The sequence below is a fragment of the Thunnus thynnus genome, chromosome 5, assembly GCF_963924715.1.
Source record: "Thunnus thynnus chromosome 5, fThuThy2.1, whole genome shotgun sequence".
NCBI classification, from domain to species: Eukaryota; Metazoa; Chordata; class Actinopteri; order Scombriformes; family Scombridae; genus Thunnus; species Thunnus thynnus.
In genome coordinates this window covers 12052121-12069275 of record NC_089521.1, presented here as the reverse complement: position 1 = coordinate 12069275, position 17155 = coordinate 12052121, and the positions used below count along the sequence as shown (strand labels likewise).

The following is a 17155-nucleotide window of genomic DNA, read 5'->3' as shown; positions in this document are numbered from 1 at the left end:
TGTTAATTAATCTGCTTTTCCACTGTATCTCTTGGCTTTATGCTGGCATCATTTCTGCACATTATTAAAAGTAATCTGTCAGACTTGGATGGCACAATGCCTAAAAGGTTTAACTGTCAAGTGTAAAAGCCCAGTCCATGGCCCTGCTTCCACCATAGATTAGTTTAGGTTCTCTGGAAAGACTCTAGGTTTATCATATAAACTATGCAGACAGTGAACTCTACATTCCTGGCAAGGAGAGGGATTGCAGACCTGCATACCTGCCATTCTTTGCAAAAGTTGGTTTGGCAGCACTGAGGTGTTGCGTCCTCAGAGCAACTTGCTACATCACATCTCATAACTCTCACCAGAGTCTCTTGATGTGGCTTGTTTGGTGTGTGAAGGAAGTGTGGTTATTACTTAATGCGTGGTTCACACACCTTAGTGCTGAAGTAATGACAGTGTTATACAACAATTAGAGCGTTTAGTATGCCCTGACATTTATGTGATTGTTTCCTGTGCCTGAACATCATTCTGGAAATACACGCGGGAGTAATAAGAATTATAAAGTACATTTACTTAATCAAGTATAATTACATGCACTGAGGTACTGGCACATCTACATTTCAGACATATTCCTACATGTATTTGACAGCTATAATTGATATTTATTTAGCAGGATAAGATTTTACAGAATGATATATTATCACTACATAAACTACACAATGTTATGGATAAAACCACACAACAGGATATTATAAATACCTCCACCTCGACCACCTGCAGTATTATAATGCTGCTTATATGTTCATGCATCAGAATGAATCATCTATTAAAAAATATAAAACTATAATACATTCTACTTTACTTTTCAATACATTCTTGCATTGCCACTTTTATTAGACTAAGACATTTGATGAGTTCATCTGTCGTTACATGAGAAATATAACAAGGAAACTGGCTGATTGATTATGATGAAGTAGATTTCATCCTCTTTGGCATCTCTATCTCTACCATCATGAAGTGTGGAATGTACTTCCTTTTTATGCTGCTTTATAATTCTACTCCACTACATTTCAATGGGAAATATTGCACTTTTTACTCCACTACGTTTATTTTAAAGTTTTAGTTGCTCGTTACTTTTCAGATTAAATTTTTACATGATGACCTTGTAAGTTACACTGCATTGTTAAAGATTAAACCAGTGGTTCCAAAACATTTTTGGCTTATGACCTCTTACAAAAAGTAGTGTATGGTTGTGGCTTCATGTTTCAGATGTCTATGAGTTGTTAGCAGTTCACAGATATTTCCCTCTAAACTTCTCATGGTTCCATTTATAAAACCTTTTGAGGCCCAAATAAGTTAAACTCTCCAATATTTCACAAAACACATCAAAGATTAGAGAAAACTCAGAAAAATTAATCCATTTTTGTGTGTCAGAACTTTGTTTTTTCTTCTTTCCTGTCTGAATAATCATCTCACAGCCTCTCACATTTATCTTGTAACCCTTTGGAGGGTCCCCACCGCAAGGTTGGGAAATACTCAACTAAACTACTTAACTGTATGCAACATAGTTAAAAGTAGCTCCACCTCGAGCAGCTGCAACAGTTAAGCTGCTTACACATTGATTCATCAGCATTAATCATATAGTATTAATCATTATGAGCATAGTTAATACATGAGTCACAGGGGACGATTTTATCCAAAATGAGAACTTTTACTTTTAATACCTTGAGTTAAGTTGAGTAAACTGATAATATTTCAGTAAATTTACCTAAGTTGGGTTTTAAATGCAGGACTTTTACTTGCAGTCGAGTAAGTTTACACTGTGGTATTGCTACCTTTACATAAGTATCTATCTGAGTACTTCTTCCACCACTGGCCCTCATAACTGCCCAGTTCCTCATGAGACAGTCGAGTCTATGACAGCAGCCATCTCTGTTTTCATTGTTCTCCGACGGTTCCTCCTGCAGCATTGTGTCTGACTGAGCACTGCGCTCATCAGCCATTTGTTCTTTTTCCCACGCTGCTGAATGCCAGCGTGGCCACAGACACACACGCACAGGGCTTATCAGAACAATGCCTCAAATAGCTCCGGAGTCTCATCACAAGGGCATGTCACCAAAGAGCAGAGGAGCAGAAGATGATGTGTGTCTGTGTGCGCGTGTGTGTGTATGTGTGTGTGTATGTGATAGACAGGCCAAAGTTGTAAACGTGTCATAGTATGCAGCTGTTACCTGCGGGCTCTGCTGTACTTGTCAGCGGCCCATCACAGCCAGCTGATCCATACTGCTCCCCATTGTTAGGCTGACTATGTATAGTTCACTTTCTGAGAGAGGCTTTCACCAGCTATCACAACATATATAACCATAGAGTAATGTGCTAACTGCACTAATGTGCAGAAATATGTGCAAATCCAAAAGCCAGGTTAGGAAATGAATGATTCCAAAATCTTTTCACATTAATCCTACATGAAATTGTAATCACTTCATTCATTATATGTCCTCCAATGAACTGAAATGAACTGAACCCAATACCCACTCTGAATAACAACTATTGTTAAAAATCATTTTTCAATCATTGAACATACACTACAATTTGGAACAAAATCCCACTTCATATCAGAACTTCTCCCTCCTTTTTACAATTTAAACATTTACACAGATCAAAATTATAACCACTAATTTCTCAATAATCAACCTTATTGTTCCCTCTGAATTCTGTGTAAGTTGTCTGTATACATCTAAAATTTATTTACTCTCATTATTTTTTGCTAAATGCTTCTTTTATTGATAATCCACCCTTAAAAACAAGTATGTTTCAACCCATATACTATATGAACAATATTCTTTGTCTAACTCCTCTGTTTTATCTTTAATCTGCCTGTCTTGTTTTATATTATAATTGCTTTTGTCCTCAGTGTGGGACAGCAGGAAAACTGCTTTAAAACAGTTTCTAACTTGAGTCAGGCCCACATCTGGTAATGCTCTACATTGCTCTGCTGTTTTTTCCTACTAGAAATTAAAATAAAAATGAACAAATGAACAAAAATGTAATACATGTTTTCAATGAAATGGATAGCCTATTTGAATTTTAACAGCTATCATCTTTTACAGTAATTTCCATTTATTTTTGAGCAGTGTGAAGTAAAGGCAAACATTCGTGCAGAGGATATTACAATCTGTAAATACTGTGTGTAATGCTGGGTGTGACAGTTTACAGAGTCCACACCTTTATTACTTCATTGCTTCAGGCTTGTGTACCAACTGAGATTTAAAATCTTTATTAGACCAATTTAAAGGTTAAACAAAAATAAAACAAAACTAAATGCACTAATATTCCAATAATACCTCATCAAGTACATTTTTCAAATTTTAAGTTACTAGTTGTTACAGATTCAATTCATTCCTTTTTTTATTATCAGAGCTCTGCAGTCCTGTTATATAACATACAACGCCCCAATCTTGTATAAAGAATCTTATCTCATACATCTGATTCTCTAATATGTACTTAATTATTTTCAACCCACATAAAGAAATTGAAGCAGGATTGAATAAGTTGACTTCTGTTGACTCACAGTAAACTCCTCACAGCTTCATGCCCCGACATGACTGCCAAACTCTGGGTCTTTCTGGTCCTTCCACCTGCTATCTTGTCACACCCATGTGCCCGTGGCTGCAAAGCACGGTCACACTGAAGTAAACAAGGTTAAAAAAAAAAAAAAAGACCCCAAAACATCAGATATGTATCTCTTATTTCAAACCTTGTGCTCAGTTATTCATGTTGTGTCTGCTCATTTTGTGATTGATAACCTCCTCAATTGTTGCACTTCACACATCATCTTATTTCCTCCCTCCAATGTGTCTCTGGAAGTTTGTTTTGTCTATGAGGAGACACCGAGAACCGGAAGGTGTTGATTTGTCACAACACCCCTCCAGGGATCCATCACACAGCCTGACTCCCTCTAGAAATAGGCGTTCTTTCCCACAAGCCTGAGAAACAGGGGTAAACAGTGACACATTCTGTTTTTACTGCTGCTGTAATTCAGCAGTCACACTATGTGGTTTGTGATGTTTTGAGTGCTTCAGCTCTGCCACCACTGTCACTGTCTACAGTATATGATGTGTGGAGAGCTTATTACAGGGATATAAGACCTACAGCACTCAATAAGAGGAAAAACTAAGGGAGGAATTGACTAAAAATGAATCATACTTACTCTAAATAGTAACTAGTGATGTCTACTGTCTACGTTACCCATTATTACCCTAAACTTAGTTTCTTCTTATTTTCTTTTTCCTCTGTATTTTCATCCTTTTTTCTCTCTTTTCCCAACAGCTTCATTCAGTGCACACACACACACACACACACACACACACACTCACACACACACACACACACACACACACACACCTGGCCCTCCTTTGGCAAGCAGACTCCTCCAAAGTAAGGCGCTCCACCACATGCTGAGTCACTGCCTGGACATGTCTGTGAGGCTCCACCACAATACTTCCTCAAATGAAACACATATACACAGAAACAAACACACACACACACATCAGGTACACACACTGCCAGGCAACAAAGAGCAAAGCCCCTTAAACAAAGGCAGAAGGAAGTAAAGAGGCAGCGGTGCACCTCCTCACTCAGCCGAAGGCAGCATGCTGTTTGACTCCATGCACACATGTGGTTTCCTTTTATTTGAGATCAGAGGATTAAACCGGCCGCCACAAAAAGCCGCCAGTGTCAGTAGTCATGCAGGGGTTGCTTAGCAGACTGGTTGCCTAAAGTTAGTCACCATGGCTACGCCTTTGGCGCTGTCGAATGTCTGTATGATCATAGTGGTGTTGATGTGTGAAGTCTTATGGGTGGTCCGCTAACGCACTGGTGCACAAAGTGGTTTCCATAAGGGCACCCAGCAATTTACATAACTACTGGAGAACTGAAATATGTATGTGTGTGTGTGTGTGTGTGTGTGTGTGTGTGTGTGTGTGTGTGTGTACTGAAGATGGTCCACAGTGACATTTCACTTCCTGGGGAAAACTGGAGAGGAGATGTTGCCAAAAAGTCTGTAAGAGGAAACTGATAGAGGGGCAGACAGGAGAGCTTGAAGTGGGTGCTTGATGCACGTTCACCACCATGCGCACGCACACACACACACACACACACATACACACACACATATGCACAACTATGGTTGGTGTATCTGAACTGTGGTTTTTGCAGCTGCTCCACCAGCAGGACAGGACAAGCTGCAGGAGAAGAGTCGATGACATGCGCCTCCTTACCACCTCCTTCTGCTGCTTCACACAGACTCCAGGAGCTCAGTGACACACAGTGAGCATGCTACTATCACACTGCAAATGAACAACCAGGACTGAGTCATGTGACTGAGTCAGGTGACTGACAGAGCGATGGGTCAATTCTTATAGTGAAGGGGCTCAGCATGGGAGCGGCAAATATGAGGATGATAACAGAGTGGACACACCTATGAAGTGATATCAAAGGGCATGATTCATTCAACATGGTTTCCTTTTGGTTTTCACTATTGGTCATAGTCCCCTCAGATTGCATCATCATCATGTGACACCTGTAAAATCAGAGCATTACAATAGTTGACTTTTTCTTTTTCCTTTTTTTCTTTTTTCAACATGAAAAAACAACTCTGCTTGTATGTTCTTGGCTCTCTAACTGCTGAGGTACTGCATGACTGCCTGTGCTTTCTGACCCTTGTTACCCATTCTCTCCTGTAGCTGCTGACATGTGGTCTGCTCATTGAATGGAAACTGTGCTTTGGGATCTGTTAGGCTGCATTTCAGCGGCTTGACATCCACAGACAGGAATAGCAGAATTTATGTAAAACACCACTGAGGCGAAACACGTTTAGTCTTACTTTTAAAAGAGTCATAGAGAGCAGGGTGGTACAACACCTTCTTGGCAGAGTTGAGTCTTATAAAGGGAATGAATTACTGGGCTGACATGGAAAAAGTCTGGATCATAAAAATTAACTCGGAATTCAAAAATCCCTCTGAAATGATTTACCGGGCCAGACTGTGTATACATGTGCTCAGCTCGCTCAGCTCAGTTAGATTGCACATCTGGCAATTAAGCACAGAGCGCAGACTGAATCGCTTAGTGCAAAGTGGGCAAATATTTGGACTAATCTCCACGGTAGGATGTGGGTTACTAATTAACATGTTGGCTGTGTAATTAGGTCCACGTTAGGACTTCCTTTGCCCTCTCCCCCGCCTGCGCCACAGCTTCCGCCCACACACAGCCTTGAATTACTCCACTGGCAACTGTTGATGCATTCCCAAACCAACTGACGTCAAGTGGGAAGGGCTCAGGCCAGAGTATAAAAGTTATCTACCACCTTGGTTCATTCACAACGCCACTCTGGATTACCACAACCTTTTGTAGAGAAGCTCCTTCCTTGGGCTCCTCGGTTGACACAGCAGGAGGTTCACAAACCTGCCAGACATAAACAATGAAAATGTCAGCGGCGGAGATCAGCCAGATCCTCAAGGAGGGAGAGCTGGAGAAGAGGAGCGACAATCTGCTCCAGTTCTGGAAGAGGAAGACGTGCGTCCTGACCACGGACAGCCTCAACATTTACGCCGATACGCAGAAGCGCACCAAGGGCAAGGAGCTCAAGCTGCAGTCCATCAAGAAAGTGGACTGCGTGGAGCGCACCGGCAAGTTCGTCTATTTCACCATCGTAACCACAGACAATAAGGAGATTGATTTCCGGTGCCCTGGAGAGGATAACTGCTGGAATGCAGTGATCACCATGGCCCTGATTGATTACCAGAACAGAAAAGCCATCCAGGACTTTAAAACGCGGCAAGACAATGAGACAGCGTCGCCTGGACAGCAGGAGAGGCGCATGGCGAGGGCGCCCTGAGCCGCCTTGGGGACTCCGGCAGTTAACCACTCCTAATATGGTGAGAGACACACCATGAAATATAGCTGACGTTATATATGAATATAAATATGAGTTAAAATAAACATAAACTGTAGCTGAAAGTAGAGGGGGTGTTTGAAACTAATTGCGTGATTTTTTATTTCCCTCCAGTGTCAATATGGACCATAAAGAAATAATACGAGGACCAAACGGAAGACGAGGTCATCCGGTCCAGAGATGAAGGATTGTTCGGGGACCGAGCTCTCGGAAAGACTGACAGCGGATCCTGAACAACATCTAAAACGACAGACTGAGATTTTGAGAAGCTCTACACGCAGGACTGAACCCTTGAATTGGCGAAAACTATTTCAAGTTTGCGCTTCTAGGAGGAATGACTCCTAAAACCTTGTTGCAACATTTTGTTAATTTATTTGTTTCCAGGATATTGTGTTACTGGCAAACAGCTCGTGTTGTTTAAATTATTCTCTATTTCAATGTGTGTTGAGTGTGTATTTATTTGAATAAATATTCATGCATTTTTGACATAATTTCAAGCTCTCCTCTATTTTTATTTGTCATTTTTAAGGGAGAAATATTTTACCACCTGGTGTCAAGGTCTGTTGGTATCTCATTACCACATTATAGAGTTAGTAACAGTATAATTCTCCCACTGGGACACTTCACCAGCAGCATTTCCTCAGTAAATGCCAGACATGCAACAGTTAAAAGGGAGTGGAGGACAGGAAAGTCCCTTTCCTCTCTGCTGTCAGGTGGAATGTGACTCTTTATTGTCACTGGGAGAGTTTCTGGCCTTAGTCACAACTGATAAGCGCGGCAGATTCAGTCAGAAGCATGGGACACTTAGAAGTCAGTGGTGCCTTTGAACACACCTTAACTGCTTCCGAGGTGTGGTAAGTTTATAGTGTCTGTTGGGCTGGGAAGGCTTGATCATTACATCTAAAAACTACCAATTTAATTTGGCATATTTCTGTTGCTTCATAGTGTTCACAAAATCTGAAATTTGTTTTAGTTGATATTTAGGCCGTGTTTAGATGACATATTGCTCCAAAGCCTCTTTATCAGACATCTCTGATCTTTACAAGGCAGAGAAAACACACCGGAAGTCAATTTTACTGCCCCTTTTATCATGAAATAATGGCTGTGTCAATGGAAATAATGTGACAGCAGGTACACACCTACATACCTACTGCAATAAACCCAGTGAACATGGCTTTGGTCATATGCAGAAAACATGACATGTCCTTCAGAAGAGAAACTTGTAAAATGCAGGTTAAAAAGCTGATATGAAATAATTAGTTGTTTTAAAGTAGCCTTACATTGTAATGAGAAACTGATATTAGATTGATATTAAAAAGTCAAGTTATGGTTGTAAATACCACACCTTATGAGTTTTTTTTTTCTCAGTATATTCGCAGATGCAAACAGAAGACTTTAAATTTCTGAGATTGGTTATGTTTATGTTAAAATCTATGAAGAAGACAGAACACTAAACATCACATTCAGCCGTGACAATCACACAGTCATTCACATTGATTTTCAGGGACTTTATTATGAGCTCCTTGAAACTATTTGAAAAGTAAGTGAGAAAGTAAACTTTATTTCTGCAGCACCTTTCATAAGCAGATTTACAAGGTGCCTCACATGTGCCTGTAGAATACAATACCATGAAATACACAACACAGTCCTTTCAGGGAATCGTCAAACACAGTAAGTAAAACAAATGAAAAATTATAAAAATAAAAGATTATAAAACCATTAAACTCAAATAAGTTGCATGCCAGTTTATACAGGTGCGTTTTTAAAAGCAGCACAGACTCAGCTGATCTGATATTTATATTAATTGACTGATTTCCTTAAAAATCGGGACATGAAAAAACACGTTGCCCTTCCTGCCCTGAGCCCTCCTGCACATAAATACCTCCGGTCGTGGTTCTTATGGAGTGGAAGTGTGTTATGAGCACAAATGCCTGAGGGTCAGAGGTGACAGAAAGCTGAATCTCTGGCCAGCAGTAATGAAGTGTATAGTAGATCACACCCCTCCCCGTCCCATCCCGTCCCTGCGGGCAGCTTTGAAGTAGGATCACACTACAATGAACGCATCAAAGGGTTAGACTGATCTGAGGAGTCTTACCGGAGCGGATGGGCTTCCTTTCTAAAAATACTGCTTCACAAATTGGCACCACTTTAATCTCACACACACACACAAACCTCTGGCCCCTGAGCCGAGGGCCACACAGAGGTTTCATATGGACTGAGGTGTTAGTAACCACCACCACTGACCTAACAGGAGATCCTGTTTTTAGACAGTGACACCCCATTCTTTTGTTTTGATGCAGAATTTCAGGGTGCTTCATGATTAAATCCTGAAACACTCCATGTGACTCTCAGCAGCGTTTTAGAAGCTGATAGTGAGAGTCACATAATCTGTGTACATCTGTCTACAGAATGCAAAGTTGTCTTCTTTACTTCCTCGCTGATCTGGACACACACTGTGTCTTCCTCTCCGAGCTAAGGCTCTATAAACATCCTCTGACGCAGCACTGGCATACAGTCAGGCCATACTTGGCGTCATTGCTCCATAGGCCGTCGTTATGTGGACAGAACAACAGTGAACTCATTGTTAGATTGTGAGGGAAAACATAAATGCAGTAAAAGAGAGGATTTAAGACAAGTGTGTGGGGCCGTGACTTGTATAAACATCTTCAGTTAATCTTTAGTTTTAAAACAGAGTGGAACAAAATGTCTGATTCAGAGGCGTTCACTGTAAACAGTGAGACAGTGTGTAATCTCTGAGCGGGCTGCTGTGAAGTGAAGGTCGGGTGGCCAGAAGAAACATGTCTGACTCTAATTTCATCATCTATGCTCCACAGCACTCCCACACACACTTCTCTCACCTCCTTAACAGCACGAAATCTATAATATCTCAGGAGATTTATGTTTATTGATGCAGACATCAATATCTTTATACTGTGCTCTTAAAGGAGGTTTCCTCAACACGAAAAACAACTCGGTTCGCTGGAGATAGAAAGGAAAATATAGGACAAAATAAAAATTTGGAAAAATTTGAGAAAATGTAATTGACTTTTAATGCTATACATAGTAAAGAAAAAGTAGAAATCGTAAAGAAAAGCTGGAGTAAACATAAAAACATTTTGCAGGGCCCTACTGTAGCTACAATTGCAGACACTGAGGTCATGTCTTCAGTATTGTGTCTGTTTGGGGGTTTCAGCAACCTTAAAACTCTACAGTTACAGACAAATTACTCATGGTGGTAGGTTTTAAAGGCTGATTCTTATATTTTTATGACTAAATATATCATTAAAGTTAAATAGAAGGAGGAGATTCTGCCCCCAGGATCCTTCTATGACAGTGTGGAGGAAGCTTTAAAACAGCATTTCGCAAGATTAAATTGACAGACAGAAATAAAACTGAACTGAACATTTGTGGCTTCAGTTTTTCTAAAATCCTGGCTACGGCCCTGTTTACATGCTGGCTCTTCCAAATGATTCTAAACTAAAGTAAATGCACTTAAGCATGTAAATTCATTCTTGACCTTTGGGAACAACATGTGTAACAAAATGATCTAACATTAAAGGTCCACTTAGAAGCTTTTCAACCACAACTCATACTTCCTTCTTCAAGTCTTCTCATGGTCTTGTTGTCATATTTTGTGATGACAACTGTGCCAGATCCAAACTAGATGCTGCCAGATTATAATCGATTTATTTTATAGCAAAATGATAAAAGAAACTTTCTCCTGGTTTGAAAATGAAAGGGTCTCAGTTTGGTAGATGTGGAGGTTCAGACGATAAAAATAGGCATAGTTGTGATTCAGTCTGTGATGAGAAATCTGTTCTTACATGAAATCTTACGTTGAGTGGCCTTACAAATCATGAAGATCTTGTCTGAGCCTTTCAAATAGTAACCGCACTTCAATTTGGGAGCACAGCCGGAGGAGCATAACCTACTCGCTCGCTCAGACATGTATCATGACTCAGTGCAGCTCCCCACGCTGAATGAGGACATCGCTCTGCTTCCTGTAAGCCACTATAATGTAGGAATCTTCTCATTTTTGTTTCACTTCAACCTGTTATGTCATTTCCTGCTCGCTCGCTTTTCCCGTCAGAGTCTAATCTGACGCCAGCAGGACACAACACTATTGACTTCATATAAATAAAAACCTACGAAACCCAAACAGCAGAGACCAGCAGGATGTTAAGCAAGGCCAAGTTTGATTACTAACAACCTCCAAGATCAGTCTCATAGTAGCAGTATCTACCAATTGTGTATCACAGTCATAGCTTTGTAGTTATTGTTTTCTGATAGCTAAAAACTTTGCAGCTGTCTGAATATGCTGGCAGTGGTGTACCGGGTCTTTTATATTTTAGACAATACTTCAGGAATGGGATTATCTCAGAGAAGTGCAATTCACAGGCTTGTTTTACTGGAAACAACCTTCTATGGTATTTCACTGTGTGACGCTCAGGTGAGCACATACCTGAGCACATACCTCAGCAAATACAAAGACAGACACACACCCTCAGGCCATGGCTGAGGCAATATGAAGTCACCGGGTTTTTACGGTGAGCTGGAAATTGAGAGTTAGAAATGTGCTGTGAAAAAGGAAATCCAAAATTCAGCTCTTCATGGTTCACTGGCTCTTCCCCTTTTATCATCCCTTCATCCAAATAAAGGTCATCTGATTCCCAGATCTTGTCTTGCAGATAAATTGAACGAACTTCCACCCCTCACCCTATCCACAAAGGCATCATTCTCCTAATTGTCTGTAGCCATGACAACTGTGTTTGTTTTTTATCGGACACCCATTTCTGTCTGCTGAGTCACGGGGGAAAGAACTCCCCTCATCCGCATCCTTAGCTTTATCTGCTCTGGTTGTGATAGTCAGAATCATAAACCTGGCGAACCCAAGCTCAGTAACTCAAATAACCTGAGAGGCAGAGACACAACCTGTGGATTCACAAGGACTATTGTGTCACACACACTGGGACTGAATGACATGATCGTGAGCCTCAGAGACACTTTTCTGGGATTACGACATCAAACATCAAGAGGGAATGGTGACTCGTCGTTGGCAGTTTGTGAGCCATTCCGTTGATGCAATCTAATAGCTCTGGACATCCAGACCACATCCGCTACTCTGTAAATATAGAAAAAAAAAAACCCCGTCTACAATAACAAGCAAACTCAACATATGTCAGAGTAAGGTTTCCCAAATATAGATGGAGTCTCTCTCTTTGTAGGCCTGTTTTTCAAAGAGAATCTTATGAATGTGACACCTCTCATATCTAAGACATGCATGTGTATTGGACACACTCAACCACACACACAAATGCTGTATATATACACACCGAGTGTCAGCAGGGGCTGCACTGCTGAGCGGGGATCATGTTGCTTAAGACCCAGCTGTCCGGAGAGAAGCTTCAGACAGAGAGAGGAGACGCTGTCAGGAATGTCTACAAGGCAGCGGGCTCCACGTGTACTCTGGCCTGAGGATGAAGGCAACACAAAGACTACTATCAGATAAAGAAGACTTAAAACAACTTTTCAAGTTTGTTTTAAAACGTTAGTCAGGCGCCCATATGAACACTGAAACTGCATTTTCTTGCTGTTATCATTCCTCTTGTTCAAACTGGTCATTAAAAGATGTAAGTGATGAGGGACGAAATCTATAGCCTTCATTCTGTGCAAAAATGTGTTCAAAAGTAAGTAGCCCTAGTTAGACAAATTAAATCAAATCTTTTTTGTACAAAATTCCTTCTTTTAGTCACTATCGCTGCAGTTCAAAAGGGAAACGCTGCCCAAAAGGGGAATTTTCTACTAAAAAGACAGTAACTTTTGAAGATTTTCACTTGATTTCATTCATTCAGACTGCTGAAGGCTTATAAAAGCTTCAAACAAACTGTGGATTTTGTCCCCCATCACTTATACTGAAAGCGCATTAAGACGGGATCTTTTGATGGCCAGCATGAACAGGAAGATTGACTACAGCAATCAAAACCTGTTTCAGTTTTCATACGGACACTTCACTATTGCTTTAAGACAGACTTGTAAAATTGTTAACTTATCCTTTAACTTATAGGCAAAAACATTCAAGGTTTGACCTTGTAAATTCCTACAACAATCAACACCAAAAACAAAAACAACAGCAACAGAGAGGTGCTCCATAGCCTCAAAGCTTTAATAATCAAAGAACTGCACTGATGTAAAACGTTACTGACACAACTTTGAAGGGAGCATGTTGAAATGCGGTGTCAATTCAAACACCTGAAAGACAAAGTATTTTGATGTAAGCTTTATTATATTTCTCAACCCCTGGTAGCATCTCAGATGGTTTTGGTTTTATTTGGTCAGGTTTTGAGATACAGTAACCTCTTTGAGATTTCTGCCTCCACCTTGAGCATTTAAAGATCACATTTTAACAAGACTGAGTGTCTAACAGGCATGCTAGCAGGTCTGTGAGGCTCTACTTAGACACAGTGGGGGTTTGAGCTGAATGCTAAAGTCAGCATGCTAATGTGAAACAAAATATATCATACATGTTTAAGTTCTGTTTAGTGTTAGTTTGTGTGATCAGCAATTTCCCACTAACACAGTGACAATAGTGACATGTTAGATAACATTTGCTTGTCAGTACTAAACGCAAAATATTTAAGCCATTAGTTTTGCAGGTTTTTGGCCGATTGCAATTTTGACCTGATGTTGTCACTAGATGAAAGGTCAAGGGATCACCAAAGTGATTACAGATTCACCCTGAGGAGGGATTGAATGTCTGTAACAAATTTCATGGCAATCCATCCTGTATTTTTTGAGACATTGTACTCAGAGGAAGTCAGAGGGAAATTGAGGGGATTACCAGAGTTATCAAGATTAATCCTCTGGGTAGCATAAATATCTGTAACAAACGGCAATTGATCCAATAAAAAAAAAAAAAAAACTCAACAGCAACCTCTCTTTCCACAAAAAAGGGCCTTAATCTCTGGTAAATAAATGTAACTTCTGAAAATGCTAAATCCTATTTTTTAATGCTGTGAGCAAAACAAATAAAATTCCATCCACCTCCTCTGTATTGGGATGGAGGCAAAAATCTCAGAAACAGTGTTCTCAAAACCGGGACAAATAAAACCAACACTTGAAACCACCAGTGATTTAATTTCAGTGAACCAATCCTTTAAAAAGTCAGTAACAGAGAGATGTGGCTCACAGTGGATGATGGGACTGTGAGCAGCTGTGGGGTTCATGTCTGGAGCTGCTCTGCACAGTTAGAGTCCAATCACACAGTCTAACTGAGCTCCTGAGGGGCGCTTTAGTTACCAGCACCTGCCTGAGTGGGTGTGTGAAGAGATGGTCCAGAACAGATTACAATAACATTACATTTCTCAGTCTGGAAGTCTAATGTAAGACATCACTCAGAACTTGAAATCCTTAACATTTTTTACATCAGTAAATGTCTGTTTTGGCAGCCAGTGAGTGTGAAGGCTTATCTCAATCATCCAGGTGGTATGATGTCTGGGAAAAAATTTAACCAAAATAATTAGATGTTCTGCTGTTCTCCTATTTTCATTACATACGATACACCCCTGAGTAGGATTAATCAGGATTAATTAGTTTAAATCAAATAAAAAAGAAAAGACAGAACCTCAACATGACATCTGAGGGCAAAGTGCTGGTGACACTGTGTAATAACTTTATGATTTCTTCAAGGTGTGGCTAAGAAACGCTCACCGTCACTCACATGAGTTACAGTAAATTACATCAGATTATTGCTGCAGCCACTAAGGCAGCGGCATGAGCAGCGTTTCATGCCATGAAACTGAAGGTGAAACAAATGGCTGTAATAACCTGTAATGATGACCCCAGGTCTGAACCGTTATCAGGGCGAGAGGAAATTAGTTCAGTGCAGATATTACACAAGAGCAATGCGAGTGAAAGAGAAAGAAAGATAAATGAGCACATAAAGGCAGGGAAGGGAAAATTCCAGCACAGAGAATTCACAGAAGACGAGTTGGCTAAAGGAAAGAAAAAAAATGGATGCAGGAATTCCCGGTGCCACACCAAAGCCAATAACACACAAGGTTCAACCTAATCAACTGGGGCACCCCACCTTGTGCAAAGAATCTGCTAAATGATTTTCAATTCATCTTTCACATCTAGGAAATGGTCTGACATGAGCAAAGACATAAAACAACACACATTATGCATGAAGATAAACCATTTTGGATGCAGTTTTATCAGTTAATTTGGCACCAAACATATATCAGAATCATATGAAATAATTTCCATGACCTCATATTGTGGCATTTTGTCCATAGTTTGTTGCAGAAAAGTTTTCGTACAATGGTGTGGTAGGTTTTGCATTTTGTGTACAAAAGGAGGCAATTTCTACCTTAGCAGTATATTTGTTTAACATTACATTACATGATATTTCCAGTTTAAATTTTGTGTGAAAGGAATGAAAAGATATTGAATGAAAGACCACTGTTGCAAACTTTTGCTAAAAGAGTTTGGAAAACTGTCTTTATATGTGCAGAACATGTTCCCCTGTTTGGAGTGTTTTTATGGGGAACATTTGGAAAACGTTATATTTTATTTGATATTTGGAATTGTGCATCAGGGAAATGAAGGCTGTTTGTCTGAAAATGTCTTTCTCAGCGTGATGGGACCACAAGGAGCAAGCCCAGGAAGCTGGAAAGTCCCTTTATTAGCGCACAGGTTCTCACACAATGCATTCCTGCAGTCCCAGATCCTACGTATTGTTTGGCTACTTGGCTCCAGCTCGCTGATCACTTCAGCAGTGTGGTATTGACCCAACAACAAAAATCTCCATCAATCATACCAGAATGCAACAGAGGTGCATTGTGCAAAGACACTGCGGAGGGTGTTTAATCACTGCTGATCAGGGTGTAGGCTGGTGTTTCCGAGTCTGCATACCTTCACAGCCACCCAGGAGCTGGACGCCTGCGTGGGCTGAACTATGAATGACTGGCTGGATGGATGGATGGATGGACAGGAAGTGGTACTCAGGAAGCAGACAGAAAGACACAACACCAACAAACTGAATTAGTCTTTTTCTTGATTAATCAACTTGCAACAGGATGAAGAATAATGGTTGCAGTTGGCATAAGTTGTAGTTTTGCTAAACAGAAAAACTAGCAATGAAGTAGTATTGTGGTAAAAGTAGTAGCAATAAAAATGCAGTAGAAATACAGCATTTTGGTCTTTTATGATGATATACTAAAGGAAAACTCCTCTATTTTTCAAAATGGATAATCCAGGTTGTCGATCCAGTTAGCTACATTAGCTCATTCAGGGGGGTAACTTATGTTTTTTACTACTTAAAAATCAGAGAATTTTTTTTTTAATGATTTATGAAAATTCCAGAAAGCTTTAGGAGGCTTGAGATGTTTGCCCCAGTATATGGTGTTTTGCAGGAGTCCGCAAAGTTAGCATGACTTGACAAAATTATGCAAATATCACCCAAGTTGAAAAAAATTGAATTTTCCTTTAAATACTTATTTCATCATTAACTTATCAGTCAGTTTATTTGTACATTTAAGACGATGTTGATACATAGCAGTAGCAAAGCTGTGTCTCACTTTGTAGTGAGCTGATTATTAACATTTGACAGTCCAGATAAAGAGTAAAAAATGGATTTTACTTTGTGCTTGAGAGAAACAATTTAACATCTTTTATAGTTTTTTGTCATTGCAATGTATCATAGCTGGAAACAAGTGTAACTAATTACCTTAATAATGGCTCAATGCCATTGAACTGTTGAACTGTTACACCTTAATGGAACAGAGCCATCGATTATCATTAATTATTAATTACAGGTCTGTTACATAATTAAAAATCTGAAATGTTAATAAATCTCTGTTAAAAACTCAAACTGCGCAATTACGAGACAAAGCAAAACTCTGGATGTGTCAAGGTCAAACCTGACACTGAATTTATGTGACATTACAGAGCTGTAAGTGGGTGCTTTATAAACCCCCTATAGAAGAGGGAAATGGGAAGACTAAAGCCTGAAATAAGAGGAAATCCTGTTTTTCATGGCTCAAGGGTCTTTCCCAAGAAGCAGGGGAACTCACAATGGCCCTCTCTGTCCGCACGCAGCACCGAGACTGAGCACAGTGGCAACCTTTTGCCAAATAGGCTATGGTTGTGTTGGAGGTCAGCATTAATCAAATTAGACAGCACATTTAAAGTGCAGCACAAGCACACTTCAACTATGTA

The 17155-nt window shown here is 40.1% G+C and overlaps 1 protein-coding gene across 1 annotated transcript; it reads left to right on the top strand.

Moving 5' to 3' along the window:
• Nucleotides 1-6350: 6350 nt before the first annotated feature.
• Nucleotides 6351-7428, top strand: phlda2 (pleckstrin homology-like domain, family A, member 2). Its single transcript, XM_067589271.1, has 2 exons — nucleotides 6351-6920; nucleotides 7052-7428. Exon 1 carries the CDS (start codon nucleotides 6464-6466, stop codon nucleotides 6878-6880), a length of 417 nt encoding a protein of 138 aa, XP_067445372.1. The 5' UTR covers nucleotides 6351-6463; the 3' UTR covers nucleotides 6881-6920; nucleotides 7052-7428.
• Nucleotides 7429-17155: the final 9727 nt, after the last annotated feature.

Excerpts from the sequence above, each read along its gene's own strand:
- phlda2 (XM_067589271.1), top strand. The coding sequence starts at position 6,464 with ATGAAAATGTCAGCGGCGGAGATCAGCCAGATCCTCAAGGAGGGAGAG.